The sequence below is a fragment of the Monodelphis domestica genome, chromosome 1 (assembly GCF_027887165.1).
Source record: "Monodelphis domestica isolate mMonDom1 chromosome 1, mMonDom1.pri, whole genome shotgun sequence".
NCBI classification, from domain to species: domain Eukaryota; kingdom Metazoa; phylum Chordata; class Mammalia; order Didelphimorphia; family Didelphidae; genus Monodelphis; species Monodelphis domestica.
In genome coordinates this window covers 48,694,374-48,715,612 of record NC_077227.1, presented here as the reverse complement: position 1 = coordinate 48,715,612, position 21,239 = coordinate 48,694,374, and the positions used below count along the sequence as shown (strand labels likewise).

At 40.7% G+C, this 21,239-nt stretch overlaps 1 protein-coding gene across 8 annotated transcripts in view; it reads right to left on the bottom strand.

Moving 5' to 3' along the window:
* LOC100029507 (coiled-coil domain-containing protein 33) overlaps positions 1 to 21,239 on the bottom strand; it is a 208,550-nt gene that overhangs the window by 89,802 nt on the left and 97,509 nt on the right. For all 8 annotated transcript variants that reach the window (XM_007478152.3, XM_007478149.2, XM_056798672.1 and 5 more), the window contains exons 10-11: positions 19,531 to 19,602; positions 559 to 954 (exon numbers count right to left, since the gene is read on the bottom strand). In XM_007478152.3, coding sequence (XP_007478214.1) covers positions 559 to 954; positions 19,531 to 19,602 — 468 coding nt within the window. The remainder of the gene's footprint in view (positions 1 to 558; positions 955 to 19,530; positions 19,603 to 21,239) is intronic.

The following is a 21,239-nucleotide window of genomic DNA, read 5'->3' as shown; positions in this document are numbered from 1 at the left end:
AATTGTTAAATTTGAGTCAGGAAGGACCTAGTTAACTAGGCATCCCAAGGACAATCGGTTCCATAAATTCAGGATACTTATATTTGATGTAGAAAAAAAGTGCCTTTTCTTCTCTGAACTCCCGTCTTATATGAGGGGGAGAGCATTCAGTTACTTCTTGTTTATGAAACCTTTGGTCTGAGAATGGGTTGCACGCACATTAGGTACATATGTGCAAATCGAGTTCCATTTTAAACCTATCAGGAGAGTGACATTTCAAGGAACCTGGTGGTAAAGCCCTTCACGAAATGAAGCATTCTTTTTCTAAAGTGGATTCTCTCCTTCCCCTTCCCCCCTTCATCCTCCTGTTATGTCAATCCATTGTTTCATGCATAGAATTCATTTTCAGAGTACACCAGCACATGCTGCCCCAACCAAGAGAAATAAACCTCACACAGAAAACTGACTCAAGAGCTCTCCCTTTGCTTTCCTTCATTCTGTCCCCTCTCCTTTTCCAAGGTGGGACACTTAGCTCCTGGAACAGTACTTCTCTCCAGAAGACGGAGAGTTTCTACTCACTGTTTCCTGGGAAAGTTCCTGAGGTTTCCAATCATCAAGCGAGGGTACAGAAAGGCATTTGTCCACAAAGCACTGCATAGGTGTGGCCTGGGCCTTGGACTTAGCCTGGGGTTCAGGTATTAGCTCTAGCTCTGGCTCGTCGTCAGACTCTGGCTTTTGTTGTGACTCGGACTCTGGCTCTGGCTCTGGCTCTGCTTCTGCTTCTGCATCTGCCTCAGGCTCGGGCTCGGGCTCCGGCTCGGGCTCTGGTTCTGGCTCTGGCTCTGGTTCTGGATCTGAGCTTACACAATCCTTGGACCATGATTCACGGATAGTGCCAAGATCAGCATCAAGGAGTGCAGGGTTCAGTACAGGAATCTCTTGGCAATTGCTGGGAGTAAAAAAGTTGTCTGGCCTCTGGGAAATAAAGAAAAACGTTTGGTTTAGGAGTGGGGGATGCTTCTTATTTTTGACTGTAGGGTCTGGACAAAGGGTCAATACATGGTTTGAAGCATCATGATGAAGTGAAAAGAGCACAGCAATGAAGAATTACCAGGCTTAGCTGCTTATCCTAGTTACTTTCTGAACACAATGCTTTGTGAACTGTAAAGCACTAAAGGTGTAGTAGCAATTGTTGTGGCGCCCCAACATAGTAGGTATTTAATAAATACTTCTGTAAGAGGAGTGGTTTTGACAACTCCTTTGTTTAGGGAATAAATCTAATCCTGGATTCTGGGGAAAAAGTGTCTAAATGAAGTCAGTCTCAATATTCTGAGGCAGCAGTTGCTTTTTTGCCTATGACAGAGTGTAGAACTTTGGAGTAAAAATAGAATCAAATCTGCTTTAGTGTTTTGTGTTTCAAAGATTCACCTACATATGAAAAGTTAAGAGAACTTGGAAGTGAATAACTAGGAAATATTAACACCAGAATCATTTTGTCATTATGGAAAAACATGGGCGCAGCCAAAGGGCACAGTAGATGAAGTGTTAGACCTAGAATCAGGAAGATTTGAGTTCAAATCTGGTCTTGGACACTTTCTAGCTGTCTGACCCTGGGCAAGTTATTTAACCCTGTTTGCCTCAGTTTCAATATCTGTAAAATGAACTGGAGGAGGAAGTGGGAAGCTACTCTAGTATCTCTGCCAGGAAAAACCTCAAATGGAATCATGAAGAGCCAGATATGACTAAAACTGAGCAAATGAATAACACATAGTTTTACCTGAGTATGACTTAGTTCCAGAAGAAGAAAATTTTGTCTCTAATTATAAAATAAAATTTGAAGACATTGAAATCATGATTCTCTGCATGGTCATTTATTATCAAACTAATTTAGTTAACCAAAGAAAGACTGAAGTTATTTCTATTACTTCTGAAGAGAAAATTGAGGAAGAAAAAGAAGAGGAAGAGGAGAAGGTTAAATTTCTTTAGAGGGCTAATTACTGTTGCTGGGAGGTCACCAAGAATTCTGACAAAGGTACAATCAGAGAAATTTCTGACAAATGAGATGTTGCCTTTTCCTTTAAAAGCACATATTATTTCAGTGGAAGGAACATATATCTGAAGCTGGAATTGTTAACTACTCTAGTTTCTGTTGCTAAGTAAGCCCTGCTAGAAGAACAACTTAATCAGGAGCATAAAGAAGCAACCCACCAGATAAATGAATTTAGTTGAGATGTCAAGTCCAGGGAAGTGCAATGCAATGTGGTGGCTCAACTCACCTTATCAGTGAAAGCATTTGTTCACATATAAATTATTATGATCATTAAAGGAACTTCTATGGACAGTTCCTAGGAGCTCACTTACTCCACTAGTGACCATGATACGGAGATACTGTAGTTCAATTTAAGACTCACCAGCTCCTAAATGTCTCCTCCACCCTAGGGACCACACAGAGGGGGCAATCAGGATGGTGAAAGGACTAGAGACTATGCTGTGTAAAGATCATTTGAAGAGATTGAGATGTTTAGCTTGGGGAAGAGAAGATTTGACTGGTGATGGCATCTCTATCTTCAAGTATTTGAAAGTTTGTTTGGGGGATGGAATTTGTTTGGTTTGGTCTGTTCCCAAAGAGCAGAACTAAATACAGTGGTGTGAATTTGAAGAGACAGTTCTGAATCCAAAACTAGAGTTGACTCCCTCAGGTGAAGGATTTCCTATTTCTGGAAATCTCCAGGGGATGGTTGGGTGGCCACTGGAGGGAGCTAGGAATAGGACAGAGCAGGTGACTACTTATCCAGTTGTCATGAAGTTCTAATGAAGGATCATTATTATATATCAGTCCTGACTTTCCCATCCATGGTGTCATTTCCCCTGAAATTCTGGATTCCAAATATGCATAATTATAGAGACTATTTGTACTACACACTGTAGCTCTTGACCATATGCTCACTTATTTAGGGAGCAAGTCTGGCACAGTGGCAAAAACACTAATATTTAAGAGACATAGATTCCAATTCTGGCATTGACCTTTACTGGCTGGGAGACCTTGGACAAGCCACTACCCTTCATAGTTCTCAATTTCTCCATCTGTAAAACAAAGAGCTTGAACTAGATCAGAGCTCTTAATTTGGGGTTTTAAGCTTGTTTTAAAAAATATTTTGATAGCTGTATTTCAATCAGCTGTTGTTATTAGTCATTTTAGTCATGTCGAATTCTTCGTGACCCTATTTGGAGTTTTCTTGGCAAAGATACTAGAATAGTTTTTCAAAGCCTTCTTTAGCTATTTGTCAGATGAGGAAACTGAGGGAAACAAGGTTATGTGACTTGCCCAGGGTCATATATCTAGTATATGTCTGAGGTCAGATTTGAACTCAGATCTTCCTGTAACCACTAGCTGCCCCATACTGCAATATACCTGGCTTCTTTTATAATCTCTCACATTTTTTATTTCATACATTTAAAAAATTACTCTGAGGAGTCTATAGGCTTGCCTAGACTGCCCAAAGATTCAGTCCATGATGAAAAAAGATGAAGAACCACCACTATAGATGATATCTAAGGTCCTGGATAGTATTGACTTTGTAGGATCCAGTTCTCTAATTGTCCTACATGTGTTAGTCTTCTCTCCCAAAGACCAAGACTATTTATTCATTATTTAGGAAACTGTCTCACAGAGAACTTGACATATAGATGGGTATATTGGAGGTGTTTGTTAAATGTTTACTGAATGAAAGAGTTTAATCAGCCAAGTTAGGGCAGCTCTAGTGTAATCAGCCTACCCAATTCCCCATTGGCCCAGCAGCCCCCCCCCCCAGGGGGCAGGAGCAAGATGCTAATCTTGCCCCTAATGCAATTTGTCTTTATTTCCAGGCAGTAAGCTGGTTTCCCTTCCCCCTCCCCCTAGACTTGAGCTCTGGATTTCATAGACTTCAGCCTAATCAGGTTATGGGAGGAAGTGGAAGTAATGAAATCAACACAGGAGTCTCCTGAGCCCCCAGCACAGCTCTGATAGCAGGGTCAGGAACATGAGTCCCCAAGGGAACTGGAGGCAAGCTCTCCCCTCCATCATCACATACACATATAAAGAGTGCTGTCAAGCCAATTCTTTTGGGTGCTTCCTCCTTGGGGGAAGAGAATTCCTTTTACAATTGGCATCTGGCCCAGAGTGGTACAGCTGGTATCTGATATGGGTATCTGGCAATAGCCTAGCCTATGGTATGAGTGAATAACATTAGGGTAGAAACATTATGGAAGAGAAACTGAAAGATTTGAGTTCGAGTCCCTAGTCTGCCATTGTTCCTGAGTGACTTTGAAAAGTTATTTAATCTCTCTGATCATGTTTCCTCATCTATAAAATTGAGAACTTGGGTTAAGGTGTCCCTACCCCCACCCAAAATCCTCTTCAGCTTTCTAATTTTATTTATTAATCTTACTCTTAAGATTTAGCTCAGTGGCCAGGAACCCAGATCATCTTTGATGAGAGCCAAGGAAATAAGAGAGAAAACCTTAGATGATGGAAAAGGGCTAGAATAACTAGGAAAATGAGGTCCCCAAACTCAGCTCTGACCCTTCCCTCTGTGACTTTGAGTGAGTCAGATAGAAGACAATGTCTTATAAGGAAAAGAGGACTGGCTCTGGAGTCAGAGGACTGGAGTTCATACCCAACCGTTGGAAATTCCTACCTAAGAAATTCCATGGGGTAAATCACTTAACATCCTTGGGCCTTCATTCATTTCCTCATCTGAAAAATGGGGGGATTTAACTAGATGTCCCCCAACTTCATTCATTTACTCCTCTGTAAAATGGGGGGATTTAACTAGATGTCCCCCAACTTCATTCATTTCCTCATCTGTAAAATGGGGGGATTTAACTAGATGCCCCCCAAAGTCTCTTCCAGCTTTTTTTATTGTTTGGTTCATCAGTTGCTCCTGATTCTTTAAGAGCTCATATAGAGTTTTCTTGGCAAAAATACTAGAGTGGTTTGCCATTTCCTTCTCCAGTGGATTAAAGCAAACAGAGGTTAAGTGGCTTGCTCAGGGTCACATAGTTAGTCAGTGTCTGAGGCCAGATTTGAACTCAACAGGTCTTCCTGACTCTAGGCCCAACAATCTAGACACTGAGGTACCTAGCTGCCTCCAATGCAACCAAAAATTAAGTGACTTGCCCAGAGTGATGATCTAGTATGTGTCTGAGTCAGAATTTGAACTCAGGTCTTCTTGACTCCAGGCCTAATGCTCCATCCAATGAGCTCCAGTTCCAGATTTAGATATGTTATTTAAGATCCAAGATTTGTGAGTTGTATTACATGCTCCATAGTATACTTTATACATGAAAAAGAGGTATTTAGCAAATGCTAATTGAATTACATTGTATTATGTAATATGACTATGTTGTAATTATTAGTATATAATTATGTATATTAATATATAACTATGTGTTTCTGAATGCATCAATAATAATATATTTACAACATGCCTTTTCATAGTAGTTGCTTAATAAATGCTTTTTAAAAAACCCTTACCTTCTGTCTATCTTAGAATCAATACCATGTATTGGTTTTAAGGAAGAAAAGTGGTTGGCAATAGGGGTTAAGTGACTTGCCCAGGGCCACCCAGCTAGGAAGTATCTGAGGTCAGATTTGAATCCAGGACCTCCTATATCTAGGCCTGGTTCTCAATCCACTGAGCCACCCAGCTGTCCCCTTAATACATACTTCTTGACTTGTTGGCTTTTAGATAACTTGGCTTATTTAATCCTGGCATGGATCCTATGAGCTAGGTAGTAAAAGTATTACTAAGTCTATTTTACAGGTGATGAAAGTGAGTCTCAGGGAATGGAAAACTTGGCAAAGGTCATAAAGATAGTGTCAAGACAAGTTCTTCTGGTTCTTAGAATGTGGACCTTTTACTATGGCTTATTGACACTCTAACATGGAATCCCAAACTACTTCATTCCAACCAAATTCTTGTTTCCACAGAACCCAATGATGTCCTCGAACCATTCTCAAATCTGTTCAGGATCATTCCTACCTGGGATGGGGATGAGATGGTTTGGAAGTGTCCCTATGGTGACTTAGCAACATATTTATCAACATTGTTCATACAACAACATTGAGTGGACATTGCCCATTAGAACTCAGGATCATCTCGAGCTGGAATCATAGATACAGACAGAATTATAGTCTCTAAGAGACAGAAAGAACCTTGTTGTTTTGGTTATTTGGTCATTTCAACTTTGTCCAACTCTTTGTGATCCCCTTTGGCATTTTCTTGGCAAAGATATTAGAAAGGTTTGTCATTTTCTTCTCCAGTCATTTTTCAAATGAGGAAACTGAGGCAAATATGATTAAGTGATTTGCCCAGGGTCATGTAGCTAGTTAAATGTTCTAGGACAGATTTGAACTCAGGACATCCTGACTCAAAGCCTTACACTACCCACTGTGCCATTTAGCTGTCCAGAAAAGACCTTAGGGTGAACCTAATCTAATTCCTATCTCTATAGGTCCCACCTTTAAAATGTCTCTGACAAGTAGTTATCCAGTCTTTTCTTAGAGACCTCCCATGAGGAAACATCTAATGTTCTACAAAGTAGTCAGTTCGACTTTTAACAGTTCTAGTTGTAGAGAAGTTTTTTTTTCTTACTTCAATACTCAGTCTACCTCTTTGTAACTTCTGGCTATTACTTTGGTCTTGCTCTCTTGGCTAGATTAGGAAAATTATTGCCTCTTTTCCATATGTCAACAATTTAAAAACTTGCAGACAGTGTCTCCATTTCTTCTCTAGTCTAAATACCTTTAATTTCTTTGAGTGGTTCCAATATGGCATGGTTTTCCGTCCCCTTGACACTTTAGTTTCCTTCTTCTAGATGTATTTTAGAGGGTTCCTTAACCCCTTTTTTGTATCATGGGCTCTTTTGGCAGCATGGTCAACCTGTGGACCCCTTTTCAGAATAGTTTTTAGATGCATAGGCTTACAAAGGAAATCAATTATATTGAAATAGTTGTCAAACTTTTTAAATTCAAGGATCCAAGTGAAGAACCTCTGCTCTAGAGACTACTATCTAGAACTGAACATGATAACATGATACTCCATATGTAAAGTGACCAAAATGAAGAACAGAGAACAAGAGGACTGTAGCTTCTCTTATTTTGGATGCCAAGCCTCTATTCATTGAGTTAATGTCTTGGGGCTGTCATGTCAAACTCTTTATACATATTAAACTTGCAGTCCACCAAAACACAAAACTTTCATAGATTTCTAGCCATCTCTCTCCTATCCTATACTTGTGAAGCTGATTTTTTGAAGCTCAAGCTATCCACAATAAATTTCTTCTCACTAGATTCAGTTCATAATTTACCATCTTGATATCTTATTTGGATCTTGACTCTAATACGTAACATGTTGGATACTTTAGCCAGCTTTGTGTCATCTGCACATTTGATGAACTTTCTGTCTTTGTCTATTCTAGCCATAAAAGTGGTAAAAACAAAATAAAAACAGAAAACAAGTGCAGGCTCAAGAGCAGATCCTGGGGGCACTCCACTAGGGATATATCCTTCTAAGTTCAAAGATATCCATCTGTGAATACTCTTTGGGTCCAAACATACAACCAATTCTAGTTCCAACTAAGTATTTTATTTTCTAGTCTACATATCCCTGTCTTATCCACCAGGAGAACATGAAAAGACTCTATCCTTACAGGACTTATATTTGATGAAAGTATGCCAGCTCTTATGGATTATTACTTCCTTTTCAAAATGCTCAGACATTATCCTCTTAAAAATATATTCTGAGGGAGCAGCTAGGTGGCTCAGTGGCTCTAGCCAGACCTAGAGATGGGAGGTCCTAGGCTCAAATCTAGCCTCAAACACTTCCCAGCTGTGTGACCCTGGGCAAGTCACTTAACCCCAGTTGCCTTGCCCTTATCATTCTCCTGCCTTGGAACTGATACTTAGTATTGATTCTAAGCAGAAGGTATATACAATCACACATATATGTATATAACAATAAAGGCATAAGGTATGTATAAATATAAAGTATATATATGTAAATATATACTATTTTAATCTTGGCTTTATTATATAACATGTTATACACTTTAGCCAGCTTTGGTATTTTATTTTTTATATATAGACCTGAGTTCAAGGCCTCCCTCTGACATATATTGCTACAGAACTGGCTATGGACAAGTCAGAATCCCTCAGTGCCTCAGGCAATTTTCAAAGACTATATAAATGGTACAAATCCTGATGATTCAGATGAGTTACTGATCTCTATAACTGGAGGGAGATTCTATGATGGGTATATGTATATTCTATAAATAAAATTTGCTAAAAATTGAAGTATGATCATACATGTTGGCTTCTTCTTCTTTATCCCTTCCTCCACCTCCATTAAAAAATATAACAACATTTGCCCTTCTTCAGGCCTCTTACTCTCCATGATTTTCAGAGATCATTGACAATGGCTAAGCAATTATATCAGCTTGTTGTTTCATTTCCCTGGAGAGTAGTTTGTCTATGATGACTTGAACTGAATGAGGGCAACCTTGTGCTCTCTTGCTATTTCCTCATTCTTTTTTGTAATCAGTAAAAAAGTTAACTGTTCTTAGCCTATCCTTCCTGGTCAGGAAATAATTTTCCTTGGTACAAAAAAGCTTCATAGATCTAGAGCTAGAAGGGAACCAGATGCCACTGAGTCAAAACTCATTTTACAAAACAGGAAACTGAGGCTCAGAGAGATTAAATGACTTGTCCAAGTTCAAGGAACTAGTAGATGTCTGAGGAGAGATTTAAACCAGTGTCCCTCCACTATATCATACTGCCTTTAGAGTCTATAATCATTCTTCTATCTCCCCCAAACAGAAGTTCTCTCACTTTTTTGATATTTCCTTGGTCAACCTTGTTTTAAATTTTTTTTGTTGTTTTCCTTGATATTCATTGAGTCAATTCACTGGGAGCTTTAGTGCTCTGAAAAAACCTCTTACTTTCTTAGTATCAGTTCTAAGGCAGAAGAGAATTAATGGCTAGGCAATGGGTTACATGACTTGCCCAGGGTCATACAGCTATGAAGTATCTCAAGCTATACCAAGTCCTCCTGTCTCCAGGACTGGTACTCTATCCTTTGTACTACTTAGTTGTTCCTTCTGACACTGTTCTTACAGAACCACACTATTCCCTTATATTCATTCACCTTTACCTAGCCCAACTTCTTCCTTTCATAAGGCCCATGTCCAAAATAACTCCATTGTCTATAATTTTGGGTGAGAGACCACTCAGCTCTCAGAATGCACCTGCTTCTAATTCCTAGAATTAGATCATAGCATCATAGATTTAGGTCTGGAAAGGACCTAGATGCTAGTACAATCCCTTCATTTTGTGCATGAGGAAACTGAGTATGAGAGGCTAAGCAATTTTCCCAAAGTCACACAAGTGGTGGGTAGAATCATCAGGCTTACAATCTGGGTCTTTTGTCTCTAAAGGTGCCTCTCTTTTCATGATAGTATGCTGACTCACAAGATTACAACATTTTAGGGGGATCTAGGGAGCACAGTGATAGAGTGCCAAGACTAGAGTTGGGATGACTTGGTTTCAAATATGACCTCAGATAATTCCTAGCTGTATGGTGCTTCTACAATTCACTTAACCTCAATTGTTTAGCCCTTGCCACTCTTCTGTCCTAGAACTGATACTAAATTAGAAGGTAAGGGTTTTCAAAAATTACACCTAACTGTGTGACCCTGGGCAAGACACTTGACTCCCAATGCCTGACCCTTACCACTCTTCTGCCTTGGAACCAATACATATATTTATTCTAAGATGGAAGGTAAGAGTTAAAAACAATTACAGGATTTTAGAGCTGGGACATGAGACTAGCTAGACTGATTCTTTCTGCCTTTCATATTATGGATGAATAAACTGAGGCTCAGAGAGGCATAAATGACTTGCTGAAGGTCATGGATAGTAAGTAGCAATATTCGAGTTCTGGCCTTTTGGTTCCATAGGAATTAGACTTGGTCTGTTCGGCTCTGGTAGATAGAAGTAGGGCCAATGGGTAGAAGTTACTTAGAGACAGATTTAGGTCAGTGTAAAGGTCACTATTTAAAGGTATTTAGAAGTGGGATTGGATGCCCTGGCAGACAATAAGTTCCTATCACTGAAGATCTTCTTCAATGAGAGGTTACATGACCAGTTGGTGATATTGTACAAGATATTCTTGATCAGGTATATAGTAGAAGAGATAACCTCTGAGGTTCTTTCTAATGCTGGGATTCTGTGAGCTTCAGAATTTTTCTTATAACTTAGCAGGACCCATTCTTGGTCCTAGCCTCTAATCAATTCAAGCTGGCAGCTGTCATTGTGAGGCGGCCAAGTGGCCTGTGCTGTTTGCTGCTCCGTGATAGTAGTTGGCTGAGCTTCATTAGTACTTTAATTGGAAATGGTCTTTGAAGACACATAGCTATGCATGACCATGCACTGAGTGTCTCAAGGGCTATTTTCTTTCTTTCTTTTTTTTTGTTTCTGCTACCAATCAATGCCCTTACCTACTCCTCTTATTAGTAGTGCAAAGAACATTGGACTTAGAAATCAAAGGGCTAGGATTCCGGGCCTGACTCCTCCATTTATAAAGGATATAAATTGTGCTTTTGTCTGGACCTGTGATTTCCACTGTTATAGGAAATCCTAGTATGGAAACTCCCTCTGTCAAGCAGATCCACAATTGGTCTGTAATGTATAGCTTTAGAGATTTGTCTAATCCAAGAAGAGATTAAGTAATTTGCTCTCACCAGTTAGCTAGTATGCACAGAGATAGAATTTTAACCCATTTCTTGATGACAAAGATAGCCTTCTCTCCACTGCACCATACATATTTCTGAGGTATGTAAGATGGAAAGGACACCTCCAATCCCATCTATCTCAAAAGCATATTATGAGGATGGACTGTACTGGGATATAAAGATCTTTGTAACCAAAAAGACAGGCTTATTCTCAATCGCTATCTCTATCTCTCTGTCTCTGTCTCTGTCTCTTATCTTTTTCTCCATCTCTGCCTCTGTGTATGTGTGTGTCTTTCTCTGTCTCTTATCTTTTTTTCCATCTCTCTCTGTCTCTATCTCTGTTTCTCCTCCTCCTCCTCTTTTCTACACCATCCATTTTATCCCTCTCCTCCTTCCTTCCCTCCCCTTTAATCTCTCCCTTCCCTTTGTACCCCTACCACCGCACTACTCCACCCCCAATACTTGTAGCCTCCATGGATCATGCAAAATGCAACAGTTTAGTCTGGCCTGGGCAATTACAGCCTTTCCAGTGCACAGCTGCTGTCCTCGGTGCTGAAATAATCATCCATTCCAGAGTTGCCTACCTTGCTGGCCAGCATCACAGATAGTCTTCCTAGCTGGGGCACACATGTCCCTAATTCAATTAGCATCCTCCTGAACTTTCCCCTGGGAGGACAGAGCGGAAACTGACAAATTCGTTTTAACAAAGATATTTTTCTCCCCTCCCCTCCCCCATGCGTTTGGCTCTGCCCAGCTGTATTCCACTCATTAGTTATCTAACAAACTGAGTCCAGAGAAATCTGCTTCCATTCACTAGTGATCTCGGGAGTCCTGATGCAATTTCCACCCAGATAAGGGTGTCTCCTGCTAAGGTTGGAGTGGAAACTGCTAGAGCGGAGACACTCCCTATTCACATAATAGCTTTCATTTCCGTGGGTTATAGTTATGTATTTTTATCTCTTTATTTAAATGCTCAGACAAAGGCATTACTCCCTCCTCCCCAGAAAAGGGGGCTTTTTTTTCAGCAGGTGGTAGGGTAGAGCTGGCCTAATTTATACTGTCTTCTCCAATCCCCTTGGCAATATGGCAGCAATAAGCATCCTCCTATCTGTGTCACCCTGGAGAAGGAGCCCCAGTGATGCATTACTTTCTGAAAAAATCATGTCAGTGAGGGCATCCATTGATTGGTTATAAAGGTATGATGTTAGGATGGAGGGGGTCCAAAGTGGTAAGGAATTTCCCCCCAAATAATAGCAGGGACATCTTGTTGAATGAAAATTGAAGCTTAAAACACACACACACACACACACACAAACACCTCTCAAGGCAGCTCCTGTGGTAAGTACATGGATCGCATACTTGATCATGTTAGACTAGAAACAAGAAGATGCTAAGAAAGCATGAGCCCCTGGATATTTCAGTGTCTAGGGGTGAGATTTTGGAATTTTCTGGGATGTCTGGGTAAGGTGAGTATTGCTTCAATCAAGCTTTCATTTAGCCTTTATTTAAAGCAAATCCAAATAAGACAATGGAGGTTGCCAGGCAGGGAGGAGGCTAAAGGCTATACTGAGTATAGAGCTATTTCTCTTTGTTCTCTCCCTTGCCTCCTCATCATTTTCTTCTTTTTCTCCTATTCCTCCCCCTCACCCAAATCTGCTCTAGTCCTCTAAACTTTGACTTTCTATTAAGAGTAGATTACCCCCCTTAGTAGCTCAGGTATGCAATCAAGAAATCATTCTTGCCTCTTGCCTTTCTCCCTGAAGGCCCATATCTAATCAGTTGCCAAGTCTTGTTGATTCCATCTCCATAACATCTCTCAAATCCATTCTCTTTCTCCACTCAGACTGCCACCACTCTAGTTCAGGCCCTCATCACCTCTTGTCTGGATACTTTAATAGCTTCCTAATTTCTCTTCCTGCCTTAAGTGTCTCCCCTCTTCAACCTATCCTCCACATAGCTTTCAAAGGCCAAGGCACAGGTTATTCTCTGCTCAGAAACATTCAGCAAAATCCTTATTGCCTCTAGGGTAAAATATAATTCCTTCACATCTTAACATTTAAATGCCTCCACAAATCTGGCTTCCTCTTAACCTCTCTAATCTTATTTCATAATGCTCCCTCTTCCATATACTCTACATTTCAGTGAAACTGGACCTATTTCCCCCCAAATGCCATTTTCTGCCTTTGTACATTCACAAAAACTGTCATTCGTGTCCCACAGAATTCTTATCTTCCTTTAAGGTTCAACCTGAGCACAATCTCTCCAATGAAACATTACTGAAAGCCTCAAGTTGGTAGTCTTCCTCTGTGCACATGTTCTTTTCTTCATTAGAAGGCAAATTCCTTAGGACAGGTACTATTTCATTTTTATTTATGTATCTCCCTGCCTCCCACCCCCACCACTGCCTACCAGTGTCTTGTTGAATTAAATTCCTTCTTTGATCCATTATGTTCCTTCAGTCATTTTCTTCTCTCCTCTATCATTTTCTATCTCATCCTTCTTTTCTTTTCTCCTCATTTTCTGTAGTTAGCATTGTTTTCCTTCTCTTCCCCTCCATTCCCATTCTTTTCTTTTCTTTTCAAGGTTTTGCTCTCTCCTTTTCTACCACCTTCTCCCTTTCAGTATCAATTGTTCTATATGCTTCTAGAGTACAGAAGCTTTAGTTTACTTATATGTAAAATGACAGTTAAAATAGATGACTTTTTAGTTCTTTCCATCTCTAACTCTAATTTAATGATCTATGAACTATGAACTTAAATGTCTCCCCTCTCCAACCTATCCTCCACATAGCTATCAAGAGGGATGAATAGGGGCTGGAGTGAGAATTATTACAGGGAAGCTGATTTCACTTTAATATGTGAGACAATTAAGCATTCACTAACTAATGCAATGGAATCCTTCAAGAGACAATGAGCTCACTCTTTACTAGAGCTCTTGAAATAGAGAGCAGATGATTCCATTAGGAAAGTCCTAGAGGATTCCTTCATTGAGTGGGATGATCTTCGATGTCCCTCACAGTTTTTGTGCTGAGATTAGATCATTCTGTTTTCTGCAAATAGAATATAAGCTCTGTGATGAGAGGAACTTTCACTCCCCCCCCCCTCACCCATGTATCTCTGGGGCCTAGGATGGTGCCTGGCATATGGGAAGTCTTAAACAAATGCTTATTGATTGTGTCACATTCATTTCTCCTCCCTTTCAATAGTCCTTAACTAGGATCCTAGGTTCCTTATCACACACAGGGAGAAACTACTTTCTGCTAGAATGAGAACTAATTTGTACTCTTCCCTTTCAGATATGGTTGCAGTATGAAGGAAGTGTTTAGAGCAGGGGAAAATGCCAAATTCCAATGGAAGAAACTTTAATGAAATGGAGGTGAGTATTTTTAGGGGAAATAAAGAATACAGTTTGGGAAGTCAGACTGAGGTGGGACCTTCTTGCTATTCCTCAAATCAATCCATGTAGGTGCTACTCACTTTCCCCTATCCCTTAGAGCTCATGCTGTCCTCAGAGAAGTCTGGCATTTCATTTGTGTTTAAGCCTGTTCCCCATTCCCAAACTTGGCTTTAGAATCAGTTTCCATATCTTGGTGCTACAGAGGATGGGAGAGAGTGAAAATTCACTTTCCTATCCTCTTTCTCTCCTAACATCTGGACTGTGAGAGTGATAAAGGAGATAGAGAGGGTCAGAGAGAGAATGACATAGTGAAAGAGAGTGAGAGAGTGAAAAAGTGAGAGAGGGAGGGAGAAAGAGATAGAAAGAGAGAGGGAGAGAGAACGTGCTATCTTTCCTGCAGTTTATCCTTGATAAAAGTCCATTCCTAGGAAGCTATGAATCTAGCAGTGGGGCTTAGGGTGGAATCTCAGAGTCTGACAAGGGAAGTCCTTCAAAGATCTTTTAGATTTCCTTTCTGCATTCAGGAAAGATGATACTTAGAATATGCTGGACCTGTGTCTAAGGAAATGAATGTGTGTCAAGTGTGAGAATAGCTGATTGGTATGTATTTAAGGAACTATTTTGAGCACTGGCCGGGGCTGCTTGATACGAATTAGGAAAAAAATCATAAAATGCCTTAGTTATCCTCTTTCTTCCTCCAGTTAAACATTAGAGAATGCCAGCAGAGTTTTCTTTACTCACCTACTCTCTAGAGAGTGCTTTAAAAGCAGTTTGGGGGAAAGAGCAGGCTATTTCTATGAATAGAATGAGAATTAGCTCACCCCAATCATAGTCTCCTAGGGATTGAAGACAAAAGGGAGAGGATAGCCCTAACTCCAAGACAGGAGCAACCATTGAGCTGCCCCAGGCTGAAAGGTTTCTATGGCAAGCATAGACCTCAGGACAAGACAGAGCCCCAGATCTCACAATGAAAACAATAATAAGCAACTGTACTTTTTGGGAGTCAGTAGCCCAGGTCTAAGTCTGGGTTCTGACACTTACTAATTGTGTGACCTTAGAGAATTCACTTCAGTCCAAGCCAGAGTGTCACAATAGCATATCTTCCATTATAACCATCAGGGAACAGAACATCTTGAACAAAATAATGGGGAAATATAATACTAGTAACAAATATATGGGAACCAGAGAATATACTGAGAGAGAGAGAGGCCTGAAGGGTATGTATACAGTGTTGCCAAATATGTACATATGTATAGATGCATATGTATATCTGCATATGTTGGAAATGTCTATGGTACAGTGATGATGTTGAAAACCTATGAAATCCTAAGGCCCATCTGAAGCATCCAAGAGACAGTTATGGTGTGTAGAGGGAGTTTCATCCCCTCCCCCTCTTGGATCATTGACCCAGTTCATCCCATTTTGCATGCCAAATGTGAATAAGACGGTGTGGGTGTGACCCTACTGGGCGCTATACCCTTGGAGTTGGCAGTGGAGCACCATGACTGAGTCAGCCAGACATGTGAAGCACCACGAGGTCAGAGTTAGGCTAGATTAGGCTTAAATCTCTACAGATCTGCTTTTTCTATTTCAAGTGATTATTAATAAACTTGATGGAAAATAAGAACTTGGAGATGTTAATTTAAATCTAACAATGGTTAGTGAATACTTGAGTGTTTAAGTATTTATGTGAATTCACGTATATTTATTTATCAGAGTATGTGTGTGTTTGCATGTGTTTATTAGGAACATAGCCACATGTTTGTGTATCTGAGCATGAGGGTGTAAATATTTCTGCGTGTACAAAAAAGTATGTCAGTGAGTGTATGTTGGTGGGTGTGAATTGTGTATGTATGATAATAGATGTGGATTATGTGATGTCTCCATATGTGTGTACAAATGCATACATGAGTGGGAGCAGACTTGTGTGTCTATTTTTGAATGAATGTTTATGGATATGCATTTGTTGAGTATGTGTATAATGCATGAGCATACGTGTGTATGTGTGTGAGACACACATGCCTGGTTGTGTGCATAAATTTCCATGTGTGTGTATATTTGCATGAATGTCTGGTTCATTAATTCCCTTCCAAGGGACTGGAATTGCTTCTAGTGTCATTGTCCTAGCAGCGCCCCCCCCACCCCAGCCTGGATATCTTTTTTCCTTCTTTGAGATTCCTCCCTGAGAAGGGCTGTGCCTGCAGTGGGGGTGGGGAATGGGGGGTGGGGTGCTGTGGGAGGAAAGGAGGGAATGGAGAGCTAAAATCACAAGTCCCAGATCAAAACAATCATCAGTGAAATGAATTGGGTAGCATTTTCCCACATGACTAGGAGGGATAATTTAGTGAGGCCGCCAGCTGGAAGGAAAGGGATTAATTCTGCACTTAGAGCTGGTCCTGTGAATAATTCATCACATGGAGACCCCCTTGTGCCCAGACCCCTGGGCAATTATGCCAGGGACTGGCCAGACCTCTCTCCCCTTCCCCATCTCCCTAGCACTGCTGGCTCGAACTAAGTTGCATTTCCTGCAGCCCAGGCTCCAACATGCCCCCAGAAGACTTTGGGATATTTGGGGAGAGGGAAGAGGCTGAGAACAGAGCAAATACAAAAACAGACTGCCCTCCAAGGGAAGGGCATCCTTTTTTCTAGGACAGAGTCGGGAGCACCTAAAGGAAAGCTGAGACCTTGCCCAAGTCTGTCTTCAGTGTCCTTCCCTCCTATTTCTGCATGCATTCATCCCTTTCAGGATCTTTCCTCCCCACTCACTCCCAGCTCCCCAACCTCAGGCAGCCCTGGACAGTTGAGAGAGGAAGTCTCTGATAAACTCAATCATCTTGGAAAAGGTTAGGACTGAATGAACTTCCCCTTCTAAGAGGAATCACAGAACCTAAAGAGCATAATTATGAACTGAGACACTGTGGTGTCATGGACAGAGCTCTGGACTTGAACTATTTCAACCCAGGTCAAAATCTCACTTCAGACACTTATTAGCTATATAATTCTGGGCAAGTCACATAACCTTTTGCCTCAGTTTCCTCATTTGCAAAATGATTCATCTGGGCTGCTCTGAGGATGGGTTAACACACACACACACACACACACACACACACACACACACACACACACACACACACACTAAAGATGGGCAGAATGAACAAATTCAGCCAAACAACTATTTGCTGGATATTTGGTATTCTCTACATGTCAACATTAAAGAACAGTTTCTTGACCATTTAAATGGATTTACTTTCCCTCCTGAATAACCAATTGTTCTGGTAAGAAAAAAAATGAGTCTTGAACCACTAGCTCAGACACAAGACTCACTCTCTATCATCACATGATCACAAAATCAGATTGGAAAGGGGACCACAGAGGTCTTTTAACCCAGGACATTTTTGAACTTTCTCATGTCCTAGATTCTTCTAGCAGTGTCTGCTGAGGCTCATGACTTCCCTTCATAAAATACTATTTTTAAATGAATGAAATTAAATACACAGGATGACAAAGGAAAATGGTTCTAAAATGATGAAATATGATTCTCAAATTTTTTTGAAAAGCTTGGTTCATGGATTCCAAATAAAAAACTCCAGATCTACAATCCATTTCAAGTGGGTGTTGGAATCCCCTCTACAATGTCCTGCCAAGTGCTCATTCATCCTCATTCAGTCATTCATTCAACATGATTTTTAACTAGTATGATAGTTTGGGTGACTCTGATCTCCCCATATATAAAAAGAGATGCCTGTCACTTATCATACTCTGCTTTGGGCAGCTGAGAACTCTTTGTTGCTCATTCATCTGATCAGTCAAAAGGCACTGGTGAATGTCCTGTTATAGTTTGATGCCATTGGGCACAGGATCTAAAGAGAGCAGATCCTGCCCCTGCCTTAAGAGTAAGCGTGACTCACTGGTCATGTACCTTAGGTACAATATCTCAGGATCCTCACAATTTAACATCCTCATCTTGCAGATTCAAATAGGAAAGCCCAGAGAGGAGTGACCTGCCCAGAGTCACATAGCTAGTAAGTGACATATCCAGGTTGAAATCAGTCTGAATAGTCATAGGCAGAGGGTGCACACATTAAAGGAGAACATGACTGGATATACTTATGTACATGATGTCTCCCCTAAAGAATGTAAGCTTTTGGAGGGCACGTACCACCACTGTTTCATCTTTGACTTTGTGCCCATAGAGTCTATCAGAGGGCTTGGTACATAGTATGGCCAGGTTTCTCTTAGTACCAGTAATGAATCCCCAGAAGGATTATATGTATTGAAATTCACACTATCTGAAGTTATAATTATGTAAAATGTGATAATTGGTTCCAGCCTAATGGAAATATGCAGTGAAATCTGAACAATGTGCCACTTCAGAGGAAACATTATTCATATTAATCAGGACCTGGCAGTAGACAATAAATGTGTGTTCATTGGTTGATGGCTGAGCCATGATTGAAGTGCTTATCTTAGCAAGATTGGGAGAGCCAAGGGAGTTTGGAGTATAGCCTCTAAGTGGTTGGTGAAAGTTGTCTCCTCCTCCCATAACAAGACTTCATGATGGAGATGGAGGTAGGTGGTCCAGTGAATTGAGAGACAGGCCTAGAGGTGGGAGGTCTTGGATTCAAATGTGCCCTTAGACACTTCCTAACTATGTAACCCCAGGCAAGCCAAACCCTTACTATCTATTCTTCTGCCTTGGAACTAATATACAGTATTGATTCTAAGATGGAAGGTGAAGGGTTTTTTTTAAGACCTCACAGGAGGCAGCTGGATAACTCAGTGGATTGAGAGCCAGGCCTAGAGATGGGAGGTCCTAGATTCAAATCTGCCCTCAGACACTTCCCAGCTGTGTGACCCTGGGCAAGTCACTTGACCCCCATTGCCTAGCCCTTACCACTTTTCTGACTTGGAGCCAATACACAGTATTGACTACAAGATGGAAGGTAAGGGTTTAAAAAAAAAAAGACTTCACAGGGGAAGATCACAAGAATGGAAGGAGTAAGAAAAGATCCTAGGAAACTGAGGAACAATTCTATCTCTATTGCAAGTTAAAACATTGGTCTTACTACCCCCTTTGAAATCTCCTTTAGTTGTACTAAACTAGGACTCAGGGCTTAAGTTTAAGGAGACTCTCAGGAATAGGTGAACCTCTGCTTTCCTTCCATCACTTCTTTCTTTCTTGTCCTCATATTTCTGTCTCTGGATCTCCAGGACTTCAACATTGTCCAGAACACTCCTAACTCATGCAACATGCTCTCTCTATTTCTCTCCACCTTTGTTTTGAAGAAAAAACCAAACCAGTATGAAAGAAAGGTCATAATGAATCTGTGAGTCCACCCAATCACTTGTCTGGTGGTGGGTGTGTATATCACTTGATCTTACCTCTGAGGAAAGCACTTGGATGGATAAGTTAACAGTAGGCGTTCCACCTGATATCGTTTTCAGTTTAGTTCTCTGGGAAAGAAAGGACAGAGGATCAATTCTTCTAAGCTAGCCCCATATTTCCCTGTCTTGTCCCTTTGCTTTCACCAGCCTTGACCTTTTTCCCCAAATGAACTTTATTTTATATGAATCTGGGTTGCGAGTTAGGACCTTCCCTCATTCCTTTCTCCATTTGCTTTCTCTTTCCAGTCAAGGGTCCCACTTCTCTCACTGAAGGAAGAGGATTATTAGAATAGGAGTTCGCTTCTGAATCAAGGTCACTTCATTATTTGTATTCATTAGACTGTCAGCTTTATGGAGATGGTAACAAGTCTTTGTATCTCCTTTAGTACCAAATGCAGGACATCTTGTATATATGATGGACACCCTAAATAAGTCATTGCCGTTAAATAAATGTCATACCCTGAGGATTGTCACCAGGTGCTTTCCAAGGCAATGGGCCAGGAAGAATGAGTTCAACACGTCAAATCAGACCAGTGGCTGAATCTGGAATATTTTCACTAGCATTCAACCCCCTTTATTCTAGAGTATGCTCTGAAATGGGGTGAGAGGAAGTGGTTTCAGAATAGCATGAATCCTTAAGACCATTAGGTCAAGTACCTCCTTCCTCAGCTCTGTTTACCCAATGGGGAAACAGTAAGAACTCAGTCTCTACTACGTAGAAGAGGTTATAGAGGGGCTTCTGAAAATAGCTTCCATGTCTCACAATACCATCTCCATTTCACATGATGAAGTTCTGGGAGCTGTCCAAACAAGCGATTCTCATAGAATCTCTGAGTAGATAGGAACCTTTTTTGTCCAGTTTCTACCTAATTCCTACCAATCTGGCCTCTTTTTGAAACCTTGGAGTGATAAGGATCACTAAACACTGTCCATGTGTTATGGGCAAGGTTTTGTCAGTTCATTCCATTTTTGGACAGCATCAAATGAATGAAAATTTCCCTTTTATAGATTTAAAGAATAAGTTTCAAAGATGGCATTTGAACCTGTTTCCTCAGACTCCAGAGCTTTGGGCCCCATCTGTAAAATGGGACTAGTAATACTTAAACCTCTTACTTCACTGGGATTTTCTGATGATCAATTAAGAATCTGGCACAAAGTGGAGTTGCCTGTTGGCTATGGGAGGGGGATTGGAGAAGGGGAGAGAAAGAACATAAATCATGTAACCATGGGAAAATATTCTTAATAAAATGGCACACGCTGCTTCCTGAGATAATGGAGGCAAAAGAGCTTTGGGAAACATAGAAGGATGAACACTTCTGAAGTAACGTTCAAGTATCTCTATCTCCCATCTCCACACCTTTGCCCATGCTTGGGACAAACTCTCTTCTCTCTTTGGCCTATTAGAATCTCTTCTTTCCTTCAAAGTTCAGCTCTAGAGCCATGTTCTACATGAAACTTTTCCCACTCATTTCACATCCAACTACATGTATTTGTTTTGCATGAACGTATCAGTATTTGGGCATTGTCCTCCACAGAATGTACACTTCTTGGAAGTAGGGAATATTTCCTTTTCATTTGTATCTCTAGTGCCTAGAACAGTGTTTATCCTATAGGAGGCACCTTAATCAATACTTCATCAATTGTTAATGTGTCATATGGGGGCAGGTGTCCCAGAATCCAAGATTGACACCCTAAAGAGAAATAAG